Below are 21,052 nucleotides of genomic sequence, written 5' to 3'. Positions count from 1 at the left end.
GTGTGAAAGCAGCCTTCGAGTATCTCAGAGACCGTCAGGGTCTCTCACAGACTCTAAAACACTGTCAGAGATTCCTGGACTCGTTTAGGATACTCTAAGGGACTCATAGAGACTTTCATCAGAGTCTCCCATAGACTTGGAGACTGTAAGAGTACCTCAGAAGCTTCTAGAGACTCATAGACACCATCTGAGACTCTCTGGATCTGACAGAGACTCTTAAGAATCCAAAGACTCTCAGAGACTCTTGGAGGGTCTCAGAGACGATTAGGGACTCTGGAAGACAAGAGGGACTCTCAGGGACTCCTATAGACCTCTTAAAGGACCGTCAGATTTCCAGAGCCAAGCAAAGACTCAGAGACCATCATGGACCCTCTGAGACTTTGACAGACTCTTAAAGACTCTCAGGGATATCAGAGTGTAACAGGTGACACCTACACTGTTCGCATCATTTCTTTTAGCCAATGATCTCTTCTCACACACAAGTTAAATAATATTGTTGTAGTTCTAGTAATCGAGTATTAACTTCTATAACGTTGTTGGGCTTGTGAGAGACAGTCAAACCAAATCTTATCAGCAGAGTTACAAATATTCTGACCAAACCAAAACACTGGATCCTACATTTCCCATGATGCATCTGGCTCCTATCTTTCTTCAGAGCCTGGTAAAACAACACATTGTTTATTGTGACACCTTCTGTATGTTACATTTATGAAACTCACGTCCACGTGCTCCGGCCTTCACTGGAAGGAACTCGCCATATTCAGGCGGTTTCATTTTAATATTCACTAAGACTACAGGAAATATTGAACGTGATGAAAGCCAAAAGCGTCCACAGCAGAGGATGTAATCTGAGGAAGTTGTCCTTTAAAGAGTGAAGCAGGTCTCTATGAAACCCTGCAGCTGCTGGCAGCTCTCCGTCCGGCACCGTCAGGAGAGCTCGGCGAACAAACGCTCCGTTCTTCCAGCGTCCACAGCAACCAAATAAAATTCATCATTCGTGTATAAACTTCACACGGTGAAACTCGACTCTGAGAGCCGGAGCTCCGAGGTAACATTTCCTCTGAAGTAGTAAACTTTAATACCTCTTTGCCCTGTCCCCGCTCCAATAAAACCCTCCTGGCTCGCTGTGGCGCGATGACATAAGTCTCTCGTTTGATTCGGCCTACTTGGACTGCCAGATGGGTGGAGTTTATCCAAACCCGTACCAGAAAAGATGTGGGTCAAAGGAGAGTGAGCTTTAATTTATACGTCAAAATCTCCCAGCACTTATTGTCTGTCTTGTGTGGGAAGCACCACCCATCTGGCACCTATGAGAGAGCGAAACAAACTCATTATATATTTGTTAAACTCACTGGACACCAAACAGCCTTCCTCTGCAGTTCCCCGTTGCCTCACATTAAAGTTTGAGGCTTATACTGTAGTTTGTTGTTTGTTTCATCCTACCTGGAACACCAGACGGGTGGAGCTTATGATATAAAGGGTTTATGTAGTTCTGCTTGAGATTTATGTAACTGAAAAGTAAAGCTGAACCAACTCTTGGATATGTCCCGTGGCCTAAAACTTCCAACACAATAAACTCCAACTAACAAACCCTAAAATACCAGCCTGAGATCATACGCCCGGTGTCTCCCACCTTGTGTTCACCAAACCACCGATTTAAGACTGTCCAAGACTTTTCCAGGAGAGACCGAGTGTCTGCTTGTTTTATAAGTACATGAAACACCAGGCGGGTGGGCTTTCCATATCTGACAAGTGGACAAAACCATAGTGACAAAAAAAAGACTTAACCAGCTTTTTGTCTGAACGTCCAGACACTTGGTTTAAAAACCCTCCCCACCCCTCTGGGACATCGCAGAGACTAAATCAAACTCTTAAAATAGTTTGGCACAGGTCAGATTCTCCCTCTTTCACGTCACAAAACGCCTCGCTCTGCAGTTTCTCTAAACTCAATCTGAAGTTCGAGGAAACCAGCCCTTGGATACGTCCCATGGCTGTGTAAAACTTTGAACACTTATTCAGGCGTCCTTTTTGGTAAACTCAGCCCGTCTGACACAAGAAGGTTAAACAAACCCTTAAACACTGGTCTGAAATCTACAAGCCAGAGTCCACCATCTCTAACCCACCAAACCACCAGGAGACATGGTGCGATGGTGCATCCGACAAAATCTAAGTGACAAAAAGACGACTAAACCTTTCAGAAACTTTTGTCTGAACTTCCAGATAAACCCTCTCCACCCCTCTGGGACATCGCACAGACTAAATCAAACCCCTGAAATAGTTTGGCACAGGTCAGATTCTCCCTCTTTCACATCCCAAACCGCCTCGCTCTGCAGTTTCCCTTGCTTTAAAGTTTGAGGCTTTTCTAGGAGAGATGGTGTTCACTTGTTTTAACCTGCTGGGAACACCAGACGGGTGGGTCTTATAATATGAGGGCATCAGAAAGTATCAGGTAGAACTTCCAGTCAAAGAAAATTCGACCAAACTTATTTTGTGACTTGATAGTCGTCCCTCAGTCCTTTGAGGTGAACTCCACCCCACTGGGAGGTGAAACAGAGTAAAACAATTCGCCACCATTCAGGCTTCAAACAGCCGTCCTGTCCTCCCTGTTCCACCTCCCAAACGTCTTCCTCTGCACGGTAAAGTTTTCAGGCTTTTCCAGGAGCAGATGATGTAATCGTCTCGTTTGGTTTAACCTACTTGCAGCACCAGGCGGGCGGTGTTTATCACACCGGGGCATTTCAGACGGGATAAGGTTGATGATCAAAGAGAAAGCAGAGTAAGCTGACCTCCTGTGAGTGCTTACACTGTTTCATAGCCTCACTGTGCTGCGCTGGGTGTCAGACCCCGCCCGTCTGGCACGTCCAAAGGGATAAAACAAATGCTGTTTGACACAAATATGTCATTCATGAAGCTGAGGTGTTTTTGTTTCTCACCTTGATAACACCTCGAGGAAAGGTATCTAATGAGGACTTAAACATTCATGTTCTGGAGCGTCTCTGCTCTGAGGGTCCCAGGCGTGCTGTACGGTGTCCTGCAGGGGCCAAAAGGGGCCCGTTGTTTACCAGACGTCCTCGTATCTCAGCCCACAGAGGAAAGCTCGGGTCTTTCATCTCATCCAGACTGGGATGTTTTCAGAGGCGATAAAAAGCCTCAACATCTGCTCCCGCCTTTGTCACCAACCCTCAACCCCCCCGTCTCCTCGATAAAACTTTCCACCGCCTGCTCCTCGCCTTTGTGCTCTGTTCATTTGATTGGAAAGTCCCCCTCCACCACCACCACCATCAACAACAACAACAACTCCACCCGCTCAGACCCATCGGCCTGTTTGTTTACTGCTGTGACAAAAGAGGGAAATTAATAAACAGATGACAATCGAGTCCTCGGAGCGGGGAAGCCTCGACCCTCGGCTGCTGCTTCAGGGTCGCAGCTTTTCTTTCCTTTTATCTGGAAACTCAGAGCGACTTTCAAAACTCAAGTCCGACGTCTCTGAGAACAGAGACCGGACCGTCAGAAACACTCCTCACACTTCACCTGAATGCTTTGTATTCTGAGATCTCAACTGTGCCAAATCCCAAAGAGGACGTGCGTGAGAAACCATCTTGTGCAGACAGGAAACTTCTTGCTAATACGTTAAATACTTTCTTAACACAGCATGACATAGTGGTGGTGGGAACAACAGCAAAGCAAAGAGCACTGGATAGACGGAGATGTTGTTCACGAGGAGAGGAAACCCTTTCTAACAGCGGTGTGCATCATGAAGCCGAAATGTTTGTTTCAATTTAGGCAGCAAAACAAAAGAATGTAGAAATAAACAACAAGAATAATTCAAGACAAAACAGTACGTTTGACTTCAGTCCTGCGTTGGCCCCGTCACCGATCTTTATAGTCCATCACCTGACTGAGAAACCATGCAAAAAAAAAGATCCTCCTTTTCTTTCATTGACAGATTCTTTGTGGTTTGGAGTGAATGTAGGATAACTTGCCACCACAAAGTCAGCCAGTGTTCAAAGTTGTGCTGATTCATGGATTTCTGAGACCTGACTCGCTCAGGGGAAAATGTCAGTTGCACATTTCTGGCAGTCTCAGGAAACCAGTTTGAGACGATGGGGAAACTATCTGTAAACTTCCTGTCAGGGCCTCGGGACCTTACGAGAAACAAAGAACCAAAACTGTAAAGCAAAGGAAAAGACATCGTCGTGGTGCATCGACGTGTAAAACATGCTCTGTAGATTCCTCTCTGTGAGCTCGTACCAGCAGAGGAACATGACTCCACTGACAGAGGTGAACACTGTTACTGTAATGTTTAATAGAGTCCCTGATCACCGGCTTTATGGATCGCAGAGTAAACAAGAGGAAACTCGGAGCTCTGACTGGAATATAAAATCTTCCTCCCAATAAAACGACTCCTGCTCCGGGAAAAGGCTGTAAACCTGCGGAGCCTCGATCGTCTTGTTTCCTCGCAGCTCGAGTCCGTCCGCCTGTCTGACTCGACTCGACTCGACAGTCTAGTCCTCACGGAGACTCTGTTTATGTGGAGCCCCTTATTGATCTCTGTGGCACTGGAAAAACCAATCATTTTGCATGTATTAGTGCTGGACTAACAGGCTGCTGGGAGACCAGTCCTGTGGAGGGAAGTCTGACTGAGAGCTCTCATTTAATATTCCATAATTAACAGTTAACATGGAGGTCAGAGGTCAAGGCAGACATGTCTGACACTGATGAAAGCAGAAATCTTCGTCCACACTAAACAAGAATATGAAAAATCATCAGCTGGAAAAACAATGTCAGAAAGTATTTTAGTTCCCGTCAGTTTAAAGTGCTAATGACAAGCTCTGCAAACACTGTGGAGACACGACAGGAAACAGGAAGTAGTTTGAAGGCTGAAGATAAAGGTTAAAGTCTGTTCCTGACTCGTGAAAGGGCAGACCAGCTCCACAGAAACTACATGTGTTTACTGTTCCAACTGAATGTGAGACAAACCTTGAAGCTATTGAACAGTTAGCTTAGACTGAACCTCAAGCTAACCTAAAACAAACTTTGCAAACAGTTAAACTTAGCTGTTAGCTCAACCTGAACTGAACTTAGTTATTAGCAAACCAAACTGATTAAGATGCTAACCTTAATCCATACCAACGTCTTTAAGCTCTAAATTTACCTGTGAGCTTAAACAACTTTAGCTTTAAAGCTAATATCAACATAACTCTGAGTTGCTAACTGAACCACTTGCTAACAAAACGGTATCTTATAAAGGGTTAATTGGAACAGATAGCTAAGCTCTCATTGGCTCTGTTTGAGTTGCTACCAATTAGCCCACAGGAGCAAAACTCTTTTAGCTTTGACTGGTTAGCTTTGCAGATCTTAGTCGGTCTTTTTGATTTGCTAAAGTCGTCTGTTTGCTTACAAACACACTGTTTCAGTTCGGACTCTTGAAACTGAACCTTTAGCATCTGACTGAACTAGCTAACCTGTATCAAACTGTTTTCCCTGCTTAATGAACCGTTAGCTTACTTGAACTTAACTACTGGCTAACTGTAATTTTCACATTAGCATCTGCTAACCTGAGCCAAGTGTTGTTGTTAGTTAGTTGTTAGCTAATGACTGCATAGGTAGAGGTAACTTCTTCCTCTGTGGGAAACATTAGTGTGAGTTCTCTGGTGCAGTTTGGAGTAGCTGTAGCGCTCATGTTGCTGTTGTGTCGCCTGTGTTTCCGAAGCAGCCACGCCCTGCATCAAAGCCATCAGCCCGAGCGAGGGCTGGACGACCGGCGGAGCCACCGTCATCCTCATCGGGGACAACTTCTTCGACGGCCTGCAGGTCGTCTTCGGCACCATGCTGGTGTGGAGCGAGGTGAGACGACGGCCATTTTGATTATTTCATAACTGATTGTGTTTTTTTGGACGTCCTGCTCCTTTCAGCTGATTCTCGCCTGAGATCCAACAAACTCGAGTGTTACAGGCGGAACATGAGAAGTTAAACCTGTTAAGTTATCAGATGAAATCAGACCCCGAACTTTCACAGAAAAACATGATTATGCACTCAGTGCTCCGAAACAGCTGCACATACAGTACATCATGTTCTCCATCATCTTCATGTGCACACACACACACTCTCTCATTTGTAGGAACACCTGCATCTGTATCTGTGCGGCTCCGTCAGGTCTGCATGGCCCCAAAAATATGTAGATTCAGAGCGCGTTGAGGTGCAGGAGGAGCTGCGCATACGGAGCGCCATGAAATATTGAAGCAGGTCCAGAAGAGCGGAACACCTGGCAGGGAAGGAGGGAAGGAGGCGAGAGGCGACAGATTTACCTCCACACGCTGCACATCACACGCTCCTCACTTTGATCAGCGTCGTCAGGCGGCGAGCAGACGGACTCCAAAGCCCAGAATCCCTCTGAACACAGACTGATGATGACCCAGATTGGAGGAAGAGAGTCGGACAGAAAGTTTGTTCTAGAAAGAGAAAAGATGCAGGATCCACTCGACTGGAACACCAGGACGAGAAGTCTGAGCCGATCAGGACTGGCTTGTTAATCACACCTGATGTTCTGTCACTTAAAGCGGTCCCAGTGTCAGCTGAAGCTTGGACACTTTCTGTTCCCTGCATGTGACTTTGTTTTGACTCAGATTGTTTCTGTGTGTGTGTTTTGTCATCCAGCTGATCACCCCTCACGCCATCCGGGTCCAGACCCCCCCTCGTCACATCCCTGGCGTGGTGGAGGTCACGCTGTCCTACAAATCCAAACAGTTCTGCAAAGGAGCGCCCGGACGCTTCGTCTACACCGGTAAGACAAACGAACAGCACTGCAGCGGCTCGTCTGCTGGTCATGTGACTGAAATGGTACTCGTAGTTTTGGGGGAAAATTGTCACCATCATTTCAAGATGTTTTGAGATTTGCACGAATAAACCCCTTCGTGAGAGGAAAGTCAGATTTATATCTGCGTGAATGTTTAAAGGTTTATTTGTTCCACTTTCAGCTCTTACATTAACACCTAACACCTTAAGCAGCGTTATAGGTGGAATTATCCCACCTGTCCTGTGCATCAATTTAGACACATTTACCCAAAATGCATCTGGTGGATTTTTCTCTGGAAACTTTCCGAGCTTGTCTAGAATATAAATTCAAGTTCAGCATGTTTATGATGTTGGGCTGAGGCTCTCTGCGGGCCTGCAAAGGAGCTTAACGTGAAGGTTTGAAGTGGATCAGGTTGTTTTTTTGCTGAAAGCTGTCTTCTACACGCTGACAGTGAAGTAAACATTTTCCCGTGTGTGAACCCTCCTCCTCCTCTCTGCAGCTCGTCCTTCACACTCTTTGTCTGCTGTCCACAGTTAGACGTCCGAACACTCCTTATCTCCTTCTTGAATCGGTGCTTTTACTGTCCCGATTATTCCGTCAGAATATCCAGATGTCATTCAAAGTAGCAGAAAGGTCAGATGGAAGGCTGTTTAGTGCGATAAGTAAATGTCATTGCGTCGGGTCGTGAAAGAGGGAGCGTGTTCGGGCTCTCTGTTTAACACCCGTTTATCACGCTTGCTGCCTTCCTCTCGCTCTCGGCTTTGTTGGAGGCGTCGCCTCCTCCGACGGGCCGCGGCACGCCGTGGAGGGACGAGGCGGATGCTCACAATGGCCGGTCCGGCTGCCGCCTCCTTTTGCAATGCTAATCTGTGATTCCATTTACAGATAGGACCGACACGAGCTGCGAGCGTTGCTTTCATACGGAGGTGTGTTGTGAATAGAGCCTGTTGTTATCTCAGCGTCCATTAGAGTGTGTTCTCCTCTGAAACATGTTTTCATCCCGATCACAGCGGAGGCACGTCAGCGCTGATGAAACTGTCGACTGAGGCCAAATGTCTGCTGTGATCTGATCATCAGGACGATGATAAAAGCAGCTGTAAGCAGAGTTTACAGTGACGTGTATTTTCAGGACAGTTTCTGGATGTTCGACAGAAAATTAAATTAAATGACTATTTCTCCCTTTTTCATCTTTTTTAAACATGTGGATCAATTTAAAGACACGAGTTTATCAGACCAGACGGCTCTCCACAAACACAAACTCATCCTGATTCCTTCATTTTAGAAAACTTGATTGCATTTGTCCCTCCAGGCTTCCGTCACTTTGCTTTCACATCAGTACAAAGTTCACTTACATTTCAGAGTCCATCTCAGTGAACGTCTGCTTTTATTGTTGTCGTTTCATCCTCGTCTGCAGTCCTAAGTCAGGACTGTGCTGCCGTGATACGACATCACACGTGAGAAGGATGATGTCTCAGCAGGTCACAGAGGTCCTGTCGGGTTAGGGTTGGGTTCACGACCTCAGAATAATATCACCTGTTTATTTTACCTGTATATATCCTGTGAAAACATGTCAGAGGTGATTGTTGCTGTCTTCTCATGAACTTTAAAAACACACGATGTAGATATTTTATTTTGTTTGTTAGCACGTTATCCAACATGACTGACACGTCTTTCTTATTTTAGGTTTGATTTCATACAAAATATTTAATTTGATGAGCCGCATCTAAAATGAAAAAGACGCCTGAGTCATTTTTTATAATTTAATATTTTATCATTTTTATTTTATATACATTTTATTTAATATAAAGGAGACCAAAAAATTAAGATCAGACCTAGAAAATGTGTCGCTCTGCCTCTCCGGGTTTCCGTAGAAGGACATAGACTTAAAACCAATTTGTGATTAATTATATATTTATTTAAATTTATTCATAAATACTAATAAAGAAATAAAAAGACAAAAGTATAAATAAAAGCGTAGATACTGTAAGATATTTAAATGTTATAATGAGAGAAAAATAAGGTCTGTTTGCTTATAAAGACGAACATCTTTATTCACAGTAATCAATCATGAATCTCTGACGTGTGCTTATACGCAACGATAGCATACAAATATATTATTATAGCATAAAAGAATCTTGTTTCATGTGAAACTAAACTTCTGAAACTGAAATATGGTGCGACTCATTAGGATCATTAAATTAAAGGTGTAAACAGAACAGAGTGATGTTAAACACTGAGAGTCTGCAGGATAAACCTGCGGTCTGCTCCTTTAAATCTCCGGGTCTTTTTGTTTTGTCAGCGTCAGCAGACAGATTCTCAAACCCAGTGCAGAAACATGAACATCTGACTTCAGCTTGATTGATAGGAAACAACAAAACTGTGAGTCCCTGAAGGCACCGCGGGGCTGAACCCGACAGGTGGCTGCAGCATGATGTCGCACAGTTTCTTGTCTTTCTCCCAAGTCTTCTCCCCGCTCCTCCTGCCAGGGAGGCGGCCATATTGTGCGCACACATCGCCAGTTCATCTGATTTACACATCCATATTTAAAGAGCGAGGACGAGCCGTGTGCCTTTACTGAGCGTGCTCAGTGTGCCAGCAGAGCGCCGTTGTTCCTGAATGTGAAATGAGCCGAGCTTTTAAACACTGAACAGGCGAGCTGAGGATAATGAAGAGGATGAGCGATGATGTCATTTCCTTTAGGAGTTTTTTTACTGGCTGGAAGCAGAGAGTGAAACATCTTCAGCAACCTTTATTTACAGGTTGCAGTCTGTGTCAGTTTAGACTCTATACTTTCAGGCTTCACTGTACAGAGGGCTGTGCCCTGTACAGGTGTGGGTTCGAGCTGTGGTGCAGGATCGGCTTCCTGTGTTTCTTAAGGAGGTTGTTAGAACCCTCAGGAGTTTCCAACAGGCTCTGAGCTCAGTGGCCAGAATCCAGAGGTTCTGAGGAGAGTCTTTAGGTTCTGTTGCAGGTTCTAGAAGGTTCATTTGTCCTGAAGAAGGTTCTGGTTCTGGTTCTGGAAGATTTTAAATATTTTCTCTTTGACTTCGGGTTGTGATGTCATGAGCATCAGTTCTGTTGTACTGGTTAGATTTACCTCGGACTCCTCCAACTGTGACTCCTGTTACTCCTCCAACTGTGACTCCTGTTACTCCTCTGACTGTGACTCCTGTTACTCCTCCAACTGTGACTCCTGTTACTCCTCTGACTGTGACTCCTGTTACTCCTCCAACTGTGACTCCTGTTACTCCTCCAACTGTGACTCCTGTTACTCCTCTGACTGTGACTCCTGTTACTCCTCTGACTGTGACTCCTCTTACTCCTGTGACTGTGACTCCTCTTACTCCTGTGACTGTGACTCCTCTTACTCCTCCAACTGTGACTCCTGTTACTCCTCCAACTGTGACTCCTGTTACTCCTCTGACTGTGACTCCTGTTACTCCTCCAACTGTGACTCCTGTTACTCCTCTGACTGTGACTCCTGTTACTCCTCTGACTGTGACTCCTGTTACTCCTCCAACTGTGACTCATCTTACTCCTGTGACTGTGACTCCTCTTACTCCTGTGACTGTGACTCCTCTTACTCCTCTGACTGTGACTCCTGTTACTCCTCCAACTGTGACTCCTGTTACTCCTCCAACTGTGATTCCTGTTACTCCTCTGACTGTGACTCCTGTTACTCTTCTGACTGTGACTCCTCTTACTCCTCTGACTGTGACTCCTGTTACTCCTCTGACTGTGACTCCTGTTACTCCTGTGACTGTGACTCCTGTTACTCCTCCAACTGTGACTCATCTTACTCCTCTGACTGTGACTCCTGTTACTCTTCTGACTGTGACTCCTGTTACTCCTCTGACGCTGACTCCTCTGACTGTGACTCCTCTGAATGTGACTCCTCTTACTACTCTGCCTCTGACTCCTCGGCCTGTGACGCCTCTGCCTGTAGAGGAGGTGCAGCTGGAGGTGAAGCGTCAAGCAGTGTTTTCCCAGAATTCCCTGCTCTCTTCCTCTCTGCAGCTTAAAGCAGCCTCAGGATTTGATCCGTCGGCTTCGCTCTGAAAAATTGGCCAAAGGCGAGAAACCGTCAGCAGAATGACAAGTGAGAGGAGGAGGGAGGAGAAAGGAGGGAGGAGGGGAGGAGGAGAGGAGGCTTTACTCCACCTGAGACATGTCCATCTGTAATGATTGAAGCCTACAACACGCAGTACTTTCACTCTTTTAGCGCCGCGTTTTAAACCTCTCAACTTCCTTAAGTTTGTCTATTTCTTATTTTAGACCGAGTCAGAGTTTCTATCAGGGCAGCACTTCACATGAAATAAACCAGAGCTTGGTTCATGGATACCTTTATTGGTAATTCAGATGAGTATAATAATTTAAGTAATCAATAAATCTAGTCTTTGTTTTATTCTGTAGGATGAAGTATTTGTTTTTTTTAAACTTGTGTGTTTTCTACTTCCTGTTGTTTTAGAGTTTTTGTGATTCTGTACATTTACAGAAGTTGTATTGTTTGGATGTTTTGTAGTTTTTAGATGTAAAGTTTGTAGTTTTTTGATTCTACATTTTTATAGTTTTTGTTGTAGCTTCGTAGATTCTACAGTTTGTAGTTTATTTAATTTTTTTCACTCGTTTGTAGTTTTTTAGTCCTACATTTTCTGGTGTTTTTTATTCTGTTTTATTTTGTCGAAGTTTTTTTTTATACAGTTTTAAAAAATGTTTGAAAGTTTTCTGATTTGTCAGTTTGTATCTTTTTAAATGTTCAGATCTGAAGTCTTTAGACTTCGTGTTTTTGTAGTTTGTTGTAGTTTTTTGCCTCCACAGATTTGTAGTTTTTTTTCCCGCTGCCAGTTGCATCAGTCTCTCCTCAGCAGAGCTCCTGGTGTTGAACGAGCCGGGCGGAGCTGCTGGGTCCACACCGCCGGCCTCAGAGGTTGTAATGCTCGGATCAATGCGGCCTGCAGAGGAGGAGGAGGGGGGAGGAGGGGGAGGGGAGGTGATGTTGTGGGATCGATGGGTGCTGAGTTATTGCGGCGCTCGGCCACTGATTTTTAGAGAGCTGTGTTTTCCCAGGAAAGTCAATACCTCCAGGCTCCTCTCATTAATTTCAACCCCCAACACCTCCCCCCACCTTCCTCCTCCTCCTGCAGCTGCACCAGGGGAACTGCAGGAGCCCCAGAGAGGGGGAGCAGGGGGGAGGAGAGGGGGTACTGTAGTAAGAGAAACAGAGATGATGGAAATGAGGGATTCAGATATCAGGAGGAGAGATGGAGGAGAAAATAGAGATGATGAAGCCAGACTCAGATGAGAGGAGGAGTGGAGGAGGAGAGGAGGAGAAAGGAAGGAGGGAGGGAATATAAGAAGAAACAGGAGGAGAGACGGTGTGGTTCTTGTTTTGTAAAACAGACAGAAGAAGATATTGATCCGTGATATGGAGATGATGTTTGCAGCAGGTTATTGATGTGTTTGTGGAGTGAGTTCTCTGACTGTGACGCTGCAGCAGCTGTTTGTCTCTCTGCAGGTTAAACTGCTTCATAAGTCACCCTGAGACCACGCTGCTGCTGCTGCTGCTGCTGCTGCTGCTGCTGCTGCCCCTGGAGGAGGCTCGGCTTGCACTTTCATTCAGCATGCACTGGAGGCTGGAGGGGGGAGTTTCCTCAGCCCTGGGGGGGGGTTTCCTCTGGGGGGGTTTCGCCTCTGGCAGGCCTCAGCATGCCGGACCCCCCCGCAGTGAGGCCTGCTGGGAGCAGAGGGGTATCTGCAGAGTAAAGATGGATGACATCATGTGTGATCTGCTGAGTGTTCAAACTGTTAATGGCCAAAAGTGAGTGGACAGCTGAACACTGTGTGTTAATGTGCAGCTGGTGTCAGAAGTGAAACCAGATGTTGGAGCTGCTGCAGGAGTTTGTTCACATTGTTCACATTGTTCACATTCAGACGCAGAAACATGAGGGAGGTTTCAGACTGATGGAGATCAGGTTTAGCAACAGGGAATGTCAAGTTTATGATGACAGAGATAATTGGTGTTTTTTGAGTCCTTCAGAGGAAAATGTATAAAAAACTCTGAGGTCAAAGGTCAGATTATGGGCCAACAACTGTTACAGTCTGTTTTCTGAGCATGTGGACGAAAATCTACGGCTGAAACTGTTGAGGGTCCAAAAACTCCTGATCTAAGTAGTCAAATATGTTGCTTTTATTTCACCCAGAAATCACCCAGTGTTTCGTTCTTTGATAGTTTGACACTTTAAGTTTGGCACGGCGATCCTTTTTGTCGGAGCCAGAAGTGACCATATTTGGACAAGAGGGTGGAGCTGGGAGTAAATGCAGTAGGTTATCAAAGTTATACAGTTATACATGCCAATGGCTAATTAATTAGCTTGTAAACAAGCTAAGTTAATACAGCAGGTATGCTGAGCACAGACACAGCTAGCTGCTAATCAGTGCTAACATATAAATAAATAATGAGTGTAAAAACAGCGTGTGAGACGTGTTGGACGGTCTGTTCGTCCAATAAAGCGCACACACAGATTATCTGTCTGATATTTACATGAACAAATCTCCAACAGGCTCCAACAGCACAAACACGGCCCAGAGGTTACGTTCAGTGACTGAGTTAGCTGAGGGGACACCTAGCAGACAGCTAGCAGCTCCCAGCTGTCACTCAAAGAGGCCACGCCCCTAATGCTGCATCACTGTAAGCCTTAATATAATGTAAACAGGTGAGCTGTATAAAGATTCTCCCCGTACAGTTGTCATGAAGAGAGAAATGAGCTATAGAGACCCAAACTGTTTTTTGTACCAGGCTGTAAACATGTTTATTTCTGCTGTAAAGTTTAACATGGGGCTCTATGGGGACTGACTCACTGCTGGAGGCAGCCTCAAGTGGACACCAGAGGAACTGCAGGGTTTATTCCTCTCTCTCTTTGTGTAGCGCTGCAGTGTGGGCGATCAGATCCCTCTGCGTCTGTCACTCAGGTTAAACAGATTTACTAATTAATTCTTCCTCTTTTAACGACGAATGTTCTGCTTTAACTAACGTGGTGTTTTGTACTGTGGACAAAAAGGTCAAATGTCTGCTGACCTCATGTTGCCTTGCTCAAGTTATCCTCAAGTTCTTCTACAGTTTGTGAGGCACTGTTTTCTGCTAGGAGGTCAGAGGTCAAAATCAGGGCCCATGTTATCTTCCCTTCTAGTGCACAGGCTCCCAAACTTCCCTAATATGATGTTTTTCTGTGAGTAAAAGATGCTTTGATTGCACTAAAGATTCATACAGGTGTAATTAAAGGTGTTTATGAGGTTCGTTACACAGACTGTGTAACTGCTGATCATGAACAGTTGAGTATTACTAATAATCCAGACACATGTGCAGCCGCCCTGCAGCTCCTGTCAGCACTGCTAGAAATACAACCAAGCACTCTGTACGTTTTGTTCTTCCAGCCCTCACACACACACACACACACACACACACACACACACACACACACACACACACACACACACACACGTGGAAAGCATTAGCAGATTGTTCCATCAGGGTCTGCTAAAGGTCTTGTGAACATGTAACCGAGAGGAGAAAGTTAAACCTCAAATCTGAGACGCTGTAAAGTTTCCTCCCCCCTCTCCCCCCCTCCCCCTCCCTCTCTCCCTCCCCCTCTCCCCCTCCCTCCCTGTGTTCCCGTTAGTCCTCTCGACATGTGAAGCAGCGCTCACTAATTGACTCTGCATTTTGATTGTGTACTGACAGTCACAGTAACACATGGAGGCGATTATGTGTGAGTGGCTCAGGCTGAGCTTCTGCGCAGACGCAGACGCAGACGCAGACGCAGACGCAGACGCAGACGCAGACGCAGACGCAGACACAGACACAGACGCAGACGCAGAGAGGACGAAACGTTGAGCTCGGTCTGACTTTAAAAGACTTTATTTAAATTGAGAATGTTTCAGAACACCTGCAGGAGGTCTCCTCTTCTCCTGTGGCTTGGACTCAGGTGAACATTTAAATACTTCAGATAAACATTAATCTTCGGGTTATTTTACATGATTTCCTTTTTGTTTGATTCGTTCTCACTGACTCTGATTAAATCATTTCTTCATTTTCTAAACAAACTTTGTTGCATGTTTGTGTTTTTTTCATCTTTAGTCTTTTTCAAACTGTTTTCAAACCAAGAACTTTTTGTTAAAATTCAGGATATTTAATATCATGCTCTTACGTTCATTATTTCTGATGTGGGGCTGCACGATGCAGTGGTTAGTGCTGTCCCCTCACAGCTAGAAGGTTCCTGGTTCGATTCCCGGTTCAGGCGTAGCGGGCCTTTCTGTGTAGAGTCTGCATGTTCTCCCCGTGCATGCGTGGGTTCCCTCCAGGTACTCCGGCTTCCTCCCACAGTCAAACACATGCTCGTTCGGTTCACAGGTGACTCTAAATTGCCCGTAGGTGTGATTGTGAGCGTGAAAGGTTGTTGTGACTTTTACACCAAGACAAAGTGATGACTAACTCTGCAGACGTCTCACTCAGGATGTTGTTGAAGGCTCACATCTGTCTCACAACAGGACAGATGTTTTAAAGAAGCTTTACCTGAATCTCAGTCACACCTGTGTTACTTTGAGATGTTTAAGTCACACCTGTGTAGTTCCTGGCCGTCAGAGCAGCAGCTCCTCCTTGCAGCTCCTCACTCACTTCACAGCAGAGGAGGAGAAGTGAGGAGGAGAGAGAGATTCAACACAAGACACTTGATCAATCAATGGAGTCACTAACACCCACCTCGCCCTCACACCTCCCCCACTCCTCCCCCCTCCACTCGCCTCTGCTGCAATCGATGCTCATAGAAATTTCATGAACTTTAAACTGTGATTGACAGGCGGCTCCGGCCCCGACCACCACCGCCTTAAAGAGGTGGGAGGTTACGGGGGGGGGGGGTTATGATGAAGTGAACAACAAAGACAACAATAACCATAAATACAGAAACAATTAGTCCATCAAAGTGCTCTAATTTACTTACGTGCGTTCCCTCTCTTCAAAGCCACCAGACTCCATCGACAGAAGCAGGAATTTAACCTCACAGAGCTCAGGGAGTTTGTTGTCCTCTGCTGAGTAGACATGTTGGTTTGTTTGTGTTGTTGTGTTGTGTTGGATCCACACACGCTTTTTAAAACACAAAAATCTAAACAGTCACACAAACAAACTTACCAGTCAAAGCAGCAATACTCCTTTTTCCTGCTCTTTTAAATCAGTGTTTTTATGAATGGAGTCTGGTGTGTGTGCAGAGAGCGATGTAACGTCTGTGTGTGGTTAAAACAATCATCTTCCTCTGTAACAAAAAGGTCTATCTCTGTAGGGATCCTTTCTGTCATGTTGTCACACACTTAGAAGAACAATCTGAGCCTGTCAGTGGAAACAACAAGAACTTTTAGTGGACGACCTTTGACCCATCAAGGATTATGTTGCAGCCATTACAGCCTGTTTCACTGCTGCAGGATGAACACATCTACTGGAGACGTTCACACACTTTATGTACTTAATAGTTTTTTACATCCCAAAGTACAAACAGGGCCCATGTTTGAAAGAGGTGTCTTTCTGCTTCTTGTGGAATTTAAGGTTGGTGCAGAACTGAGCTGTAGTTCAGGTTCAGGCATGAAAGGGACAGACTTCAGTAATGTAGCTCAGAGGATCACCGGTCAGAGCTGTACAGTCACAGGACTGCTGTGAACTCTGAACGTTGGGCTGGAGATGTTAAAAACATCTTTGAATGGTACAAGACAAATTACACTCCCAACGTGGCGTCTTCTGTGAAATGTGCTGACTCAGACTTGCTCAGGTGTTGTGACCTCTGACAGACACACCTGAAACTCTGATGGAGTAAAAGGTCCTGCACCCGCTGTGTGATGTGAAACGAGGCGTCGGCGTGGATCACACGGCGGTAATGAAACAACACGAGCGGTTTCTCCGGCTCGTCTTTGATCTCGTCTCTTGTCTCGTCTTTTAATAGACAGCAGAAGTGTGTTCTCCACCGGGGGACTCCCTCCTCTCCCAGCTCCACATTTCATATATCAAAGAGCACAGCGGCTGCGCTCCACTTAGGGGACGGGGACTTGTGGAACTAATGTCGGGTAATTAGCTGTTTCTGCGGGGGCATTTTCGGCCGCGACTCCAGAAAATAATAACTTCTCAGGTGGGGGGCCTATTTCTTTGAGGCACTCGTCGCTCGGCTCTAATCACGGGGAGGTAATTACTCCCTGATTAACATGCTGGATCTGGGCGGATGTTCGCTCTAATCACTGAGGTGGTTGCGTCAGCGGCGGCTCTCCGAGGAGGAAGCAGAAGGGGAGTGGGTGTTCTTCTGACACTCGAGTCCCGCGAGCCGCAGGAAGACGAGATGTTCATGTGGGTTACGAAGACGACGAGTCGCTCCCAGACTCACAGAGAGGAGGTTACCTGCAGTGCTGAAAATACCTGCCAGCTGATTCTCATCATTTGTTCCCTCAAATCTCTCAATGTGTTCTACCTTTGAGTCTCTGAATGCTGCGCTCAGATCGTTTCTTTGTCTTCACCTGCAGCCGCCAGGAGTTTACCTCTCCGAACGGCGACCTATCAGCTGACAGGAAGCGACCGATCAGCTGACGGGAGCGACCGATCAGCTGACGGGAGCGACCGATCAGCTGACGGGAAGCGACCGATCAGCTGACGGGAGCGACCGATCAGCTGACGGGAGCGACCGATCAGCTGACGGGAGCGACCGATCAGCTGACGGGAAGCGACCGATCAGCTGAAGGGAGCGACCGATCAGCTGAAGGGAGCGACCGATAAGCTGACGGGAGCGACCGATCAGCTGACAGGAAGCGACCGATCAGCTGACGGGAGCGACCGATCAGCTGAAGGGAGCGACCGATCAGCTGACAGGAAGCTCTGCGCTCCAATAATTCCATAAACCGGTTTCTTCTGTGATCTGGTGTCAGATAGATGAATCGTTAACCAGCCATCACCTGCTGTTGTTTGTGTCAGCCTCCTCGGTTAGCCTCCTCCTCACTGCACCTCCTCCTCCTCGCTGTGTCTCCTCGTCCTCACTGCGTCGCCTCCTCCCTGCACCTCCTCCTCCTCGCTGTGTCTCCTCGTCCCTGCTGTGTCGCCTCCTCCCTGCGCCTCCTCGTCCACACTGTGTCTCCTCATCCTCGCTGTGTCTCCTCGTCCTCGCTGCGTCGCCTCCTCCCTGCGCCTCCTCGTCCACACTGTGTCTCCTCATCCTCGCTGTGTCTCCTCGTCCTTGCTGCGCCTCCTCCTCCCTGCGTCTCCTCTCTGATGACTGACTGATGAATTGAAAGCAGGAGGAATAAAACAGCGGATCAATAAGCCGGTGAAAAGATGCATCCAGGGTGTTCTGGCTGCTTGTCAGCAGCTGACGCCGGCTGGCCACTTGACAAGCAGCAAAACAAATCAGGCGTCCACTTACGGCTCAGCGTGTTGAGCATCTGACAGACCCCCCCCCCCCCCCCTCGCTCTGCCCTGAAGGAAGTGAGGAATCATCAGCGGCGGCGATCCTCGGGCAGCGAGGCCAAACGCAGCTCTGACCTGCATCAATCAAAGCGCCGGGGGAGATGGGAAATTGCAGCACATGTATCTGAGGGTGGGGGCGGGGGTGTCGGAGGTGTCGGGGGAGGTGTTTCATATGGAGTCTATTTGAAATGATAAGTGTAATACTGGAGGAAGCCATGCAGAGCGGCGCCTGATAAAGTCTATCGGGGACATGACTGCGCCTCTGACAAGGCCATCAGCGCACAAACAGAAAGGTAAAGGTGAGCCGGGATCCCCCAAAGTGCAGATTTCATCTCCGGCTGGTAAACACGGACGAAGCAGCCGCGCAGAAAAACACATTCACACTCAGAGCGAGCGAGCGAGCGAGCGGAGGTGGGAACCAGCAAATGAAAAACAGCGAGGGCTAAATAAATGTAAACAGTTGTGAGGAGGAGGATGTAAACAGAAGCTTAGTGGATGTATACACGCTCCCCTGAAGCATGCAGGCCTGATGCATTGTGGGAGCTGCCGGTGTGAGCGCGTAATGAGCCAGCAGAGATGTTCCCCTAATCCAGCGTCCTCCTTCCAGAGCGCTCAGCCTCTGATCTGATATCAGCCTGCATCTGCAGCTCCGACACACACGTTACCTCAGAGCGAGGAGAGGAGTCAGCCTGAACTGTATCTGTGCCGCTCAGCGAGGACAGGGCAGGTGAGACTCACCTGGAGTCCAGTGCTACACACAGACAACGGCTGCATCCCATTTGGCCCCACCCCTCAGTGTCCTGTGGCCCTGCTGAGGGTAGGGGTCATCCACTGCTCCAATCAGGCTGTTTTCAGATGCACAGACTTGTAGGAGAAAATCCCCAGAATGCTTTGCAGGCTGAGGTGGTGTGACATTAACACAGCCACCAGTCTGATGTAAAGGATCCTGTTTGATCATTAGCACAATAAATACATGAAGTCAGGTTGTTGTTTTTGTTCTGGTTTGCAGACGTTGGTTTCATGTCTGTCTCGTGTCTCTCTAACTTCTGATGACATTTGTGTGACCTTGATTTGACCTCTGACACTTGGAGGTGGGCTGTTAGTGTTTGGGCTGACTGTGAGGGACCCCATGTGTTATTATGGAGAGGTGCTGGGATCGGTCAGTCAGGACTTTGGTTGATTGGTTTGGACAGCAAAGACTTTAACGTCTGAACCTGTCCTCCAAACGTTCTCAGAGTCGACGTGACATCAGCAGCGATGGTTTGATTGGGGCACCTGGACTCAACTCAAAGCGTCGTCATACAGAGGCACAGGGCAGCGTCTGTTTAAATCACATGTAGCAGGCAGAGTCTGTTTAAGGTTACAGTTTAGCATCAGTGTCATATTTAACCTAGTGTCTGTCTTCAGGTGCTCTTGGTGCCGAGTTGAGGTCAGCCGAGCGGCTGTTTCGTGGGACCTTTAGCGTCGTATTACAGTAAACTCCAGTACGTTTAGCTCTAGTGTCTGCTATAAGACAGTTTAAGGTACCTTTAGCATTCATTTAAAAGTATCTCAGTTCCTCTGACGTTGGGTAAAGATACCCTTGATCTTCTTTGTGGTACCCTAAGGGCGTGTTTGAAAGCATCCTTTAGCTTGTGTTTAAACGCTCAGCCTCCTGGCTCTTCCCCTGAGTTCAGCACACTTCTGTCTCTCTGCTGTGCCTGTTATTTTACACCACCTTATGTCATTTGACTGCAGGTAGCATATATTTGATTTGACTGTTAAAAAGAGGCTCTGTGATGATCTGAACATGCTTAATGGAGCCGGACCGGTCGGCTCGTTGCTCCTCCTGCAGATGCTCCAGCCTCCGTGTGTCTGCTGTCGTTGGAGCTGCAGGAAGTGAACATCGCTGTGTAAATGCTCTCAGCTCTGAGCTGCTGTTTCACTGCGCCTCCTCTCATGCTACAAATCTGCCGTCAAGAAATTAGTTTAACGTGTAACCCGCCTCCCCCTCTCTTCTCCCCCGTCTCTCCCCCCTCTTCCTCTCCTCAGTCACTTAGTCGCCTAATAACAGAGCGCTCCGATCAGCAGGACGCCAACCAACCGTTTGATCACTTTCACAGTGAGCAGAGGGAGAAAAAAGCAAACGGAGGGAGCGATAAATACTTGATTAAATGTATAAAGAATCCCCCTCGCCTCCTCTCACCTCTGAATTATCCTCCTCTGCTCCTCCTCTGATTTATAAAAAACATCAGACAGCAGCAGGAGCGACGGCCGCGGCCTCCTCGCTCGCACAAAAAGAGGAGAGAGAAAAATCAATACAAATTACGATGGAGAAAGTGGCACTGATGCCTGGAATTGCAGCATATGTTTACACTAAATCAGGCAATCTGTCTTCATATGGGCGGTGTAATGCGTGGGGGGGTTTGAGGGGGGGTCAGGGTTCGCACTGCCAGCCGCCGCTCTCCAATTACTCGAGCTCTTTGCAGGGAGGCAGCCGTATCGATTGGCTGGGAGGAGCGCAGGGCCCTGCAGGCAGCCAATGGGGCGCTGGGGTCAAAGTGCGGCGAGATTTTAATAAGGGGAAGTAATGGGCTTAATTTCTGGAGGGGGGGGGTGGGCCGCCTGTCCAGAGGTTCATTAAAAGCCTCTGTCTTCGTTACTTCCTCCATCTTCTCCTCCCTCGATGGTGACGGAGGGAAACGTCTCCCTGCTGTCGGAGAGCAGAGGCCTCGTTTATCCGACGGTTTGAATCCCACAAAAAACGACGAGACGACTTGAAACTTCAAAAGATA

At 47.1% G+C, this 21,052-nt stretch overlaps 1 protein-coding gene across 4 annotated transcripts in view; it reads left to right on the top strand.

Moving 5' to 3' along the window:
- The window catches only part of LOC138597774 (transcription factor COE3-like), a 154,031-nt gene that overhangs the window by 105,100 nt on the left and 27,879 nt on the right, over positions 1-21,052 (top strand). For 3 of the 4 annotated variants that reach the window (XM_069669284.1, XM_069669283.1, XM_069669285.1), the window contains 2 exons: positions 5,717-5,847; positions 6,658-6,784. In XM_069669284.1, coding sequence (XP_069525385.1) covers positions 5,717-5,847; positions 6,658-6,784 — 258 coding nt within the window. Of the gene's footprint in view, positions 1-5,713; positions 5,848-6,657; positions 6,785-21,052 lie in introns of all 4 variants that reach the window. The other variant, XM_069669282.1, reaches the window with a different exon arrangement.

The sequence above is a fragment of the Semicossyphus pulcher genome, unplaced genomic scaffold (assembly GCF_022749685.1).
Source record: "Semicossyphus pulcher isolate SPU_LCO1_2020_fin unplaced genomic scaffold, fSemPul1.0.p SCAF_2, whole genome shotgun sequence".
NCBI classification, from domain to species: domain Eukaryota; kingdom Metazoa; phylum Chordata; class Actinopteri; order Labriformes; family Labridae; genus Semicossyphus; species Semicossyphus pulcher.
Note: the sequence above shows the minus strand (reverse complement) of the source record. Positions and strands in the feature narration are given on the sequence as shown.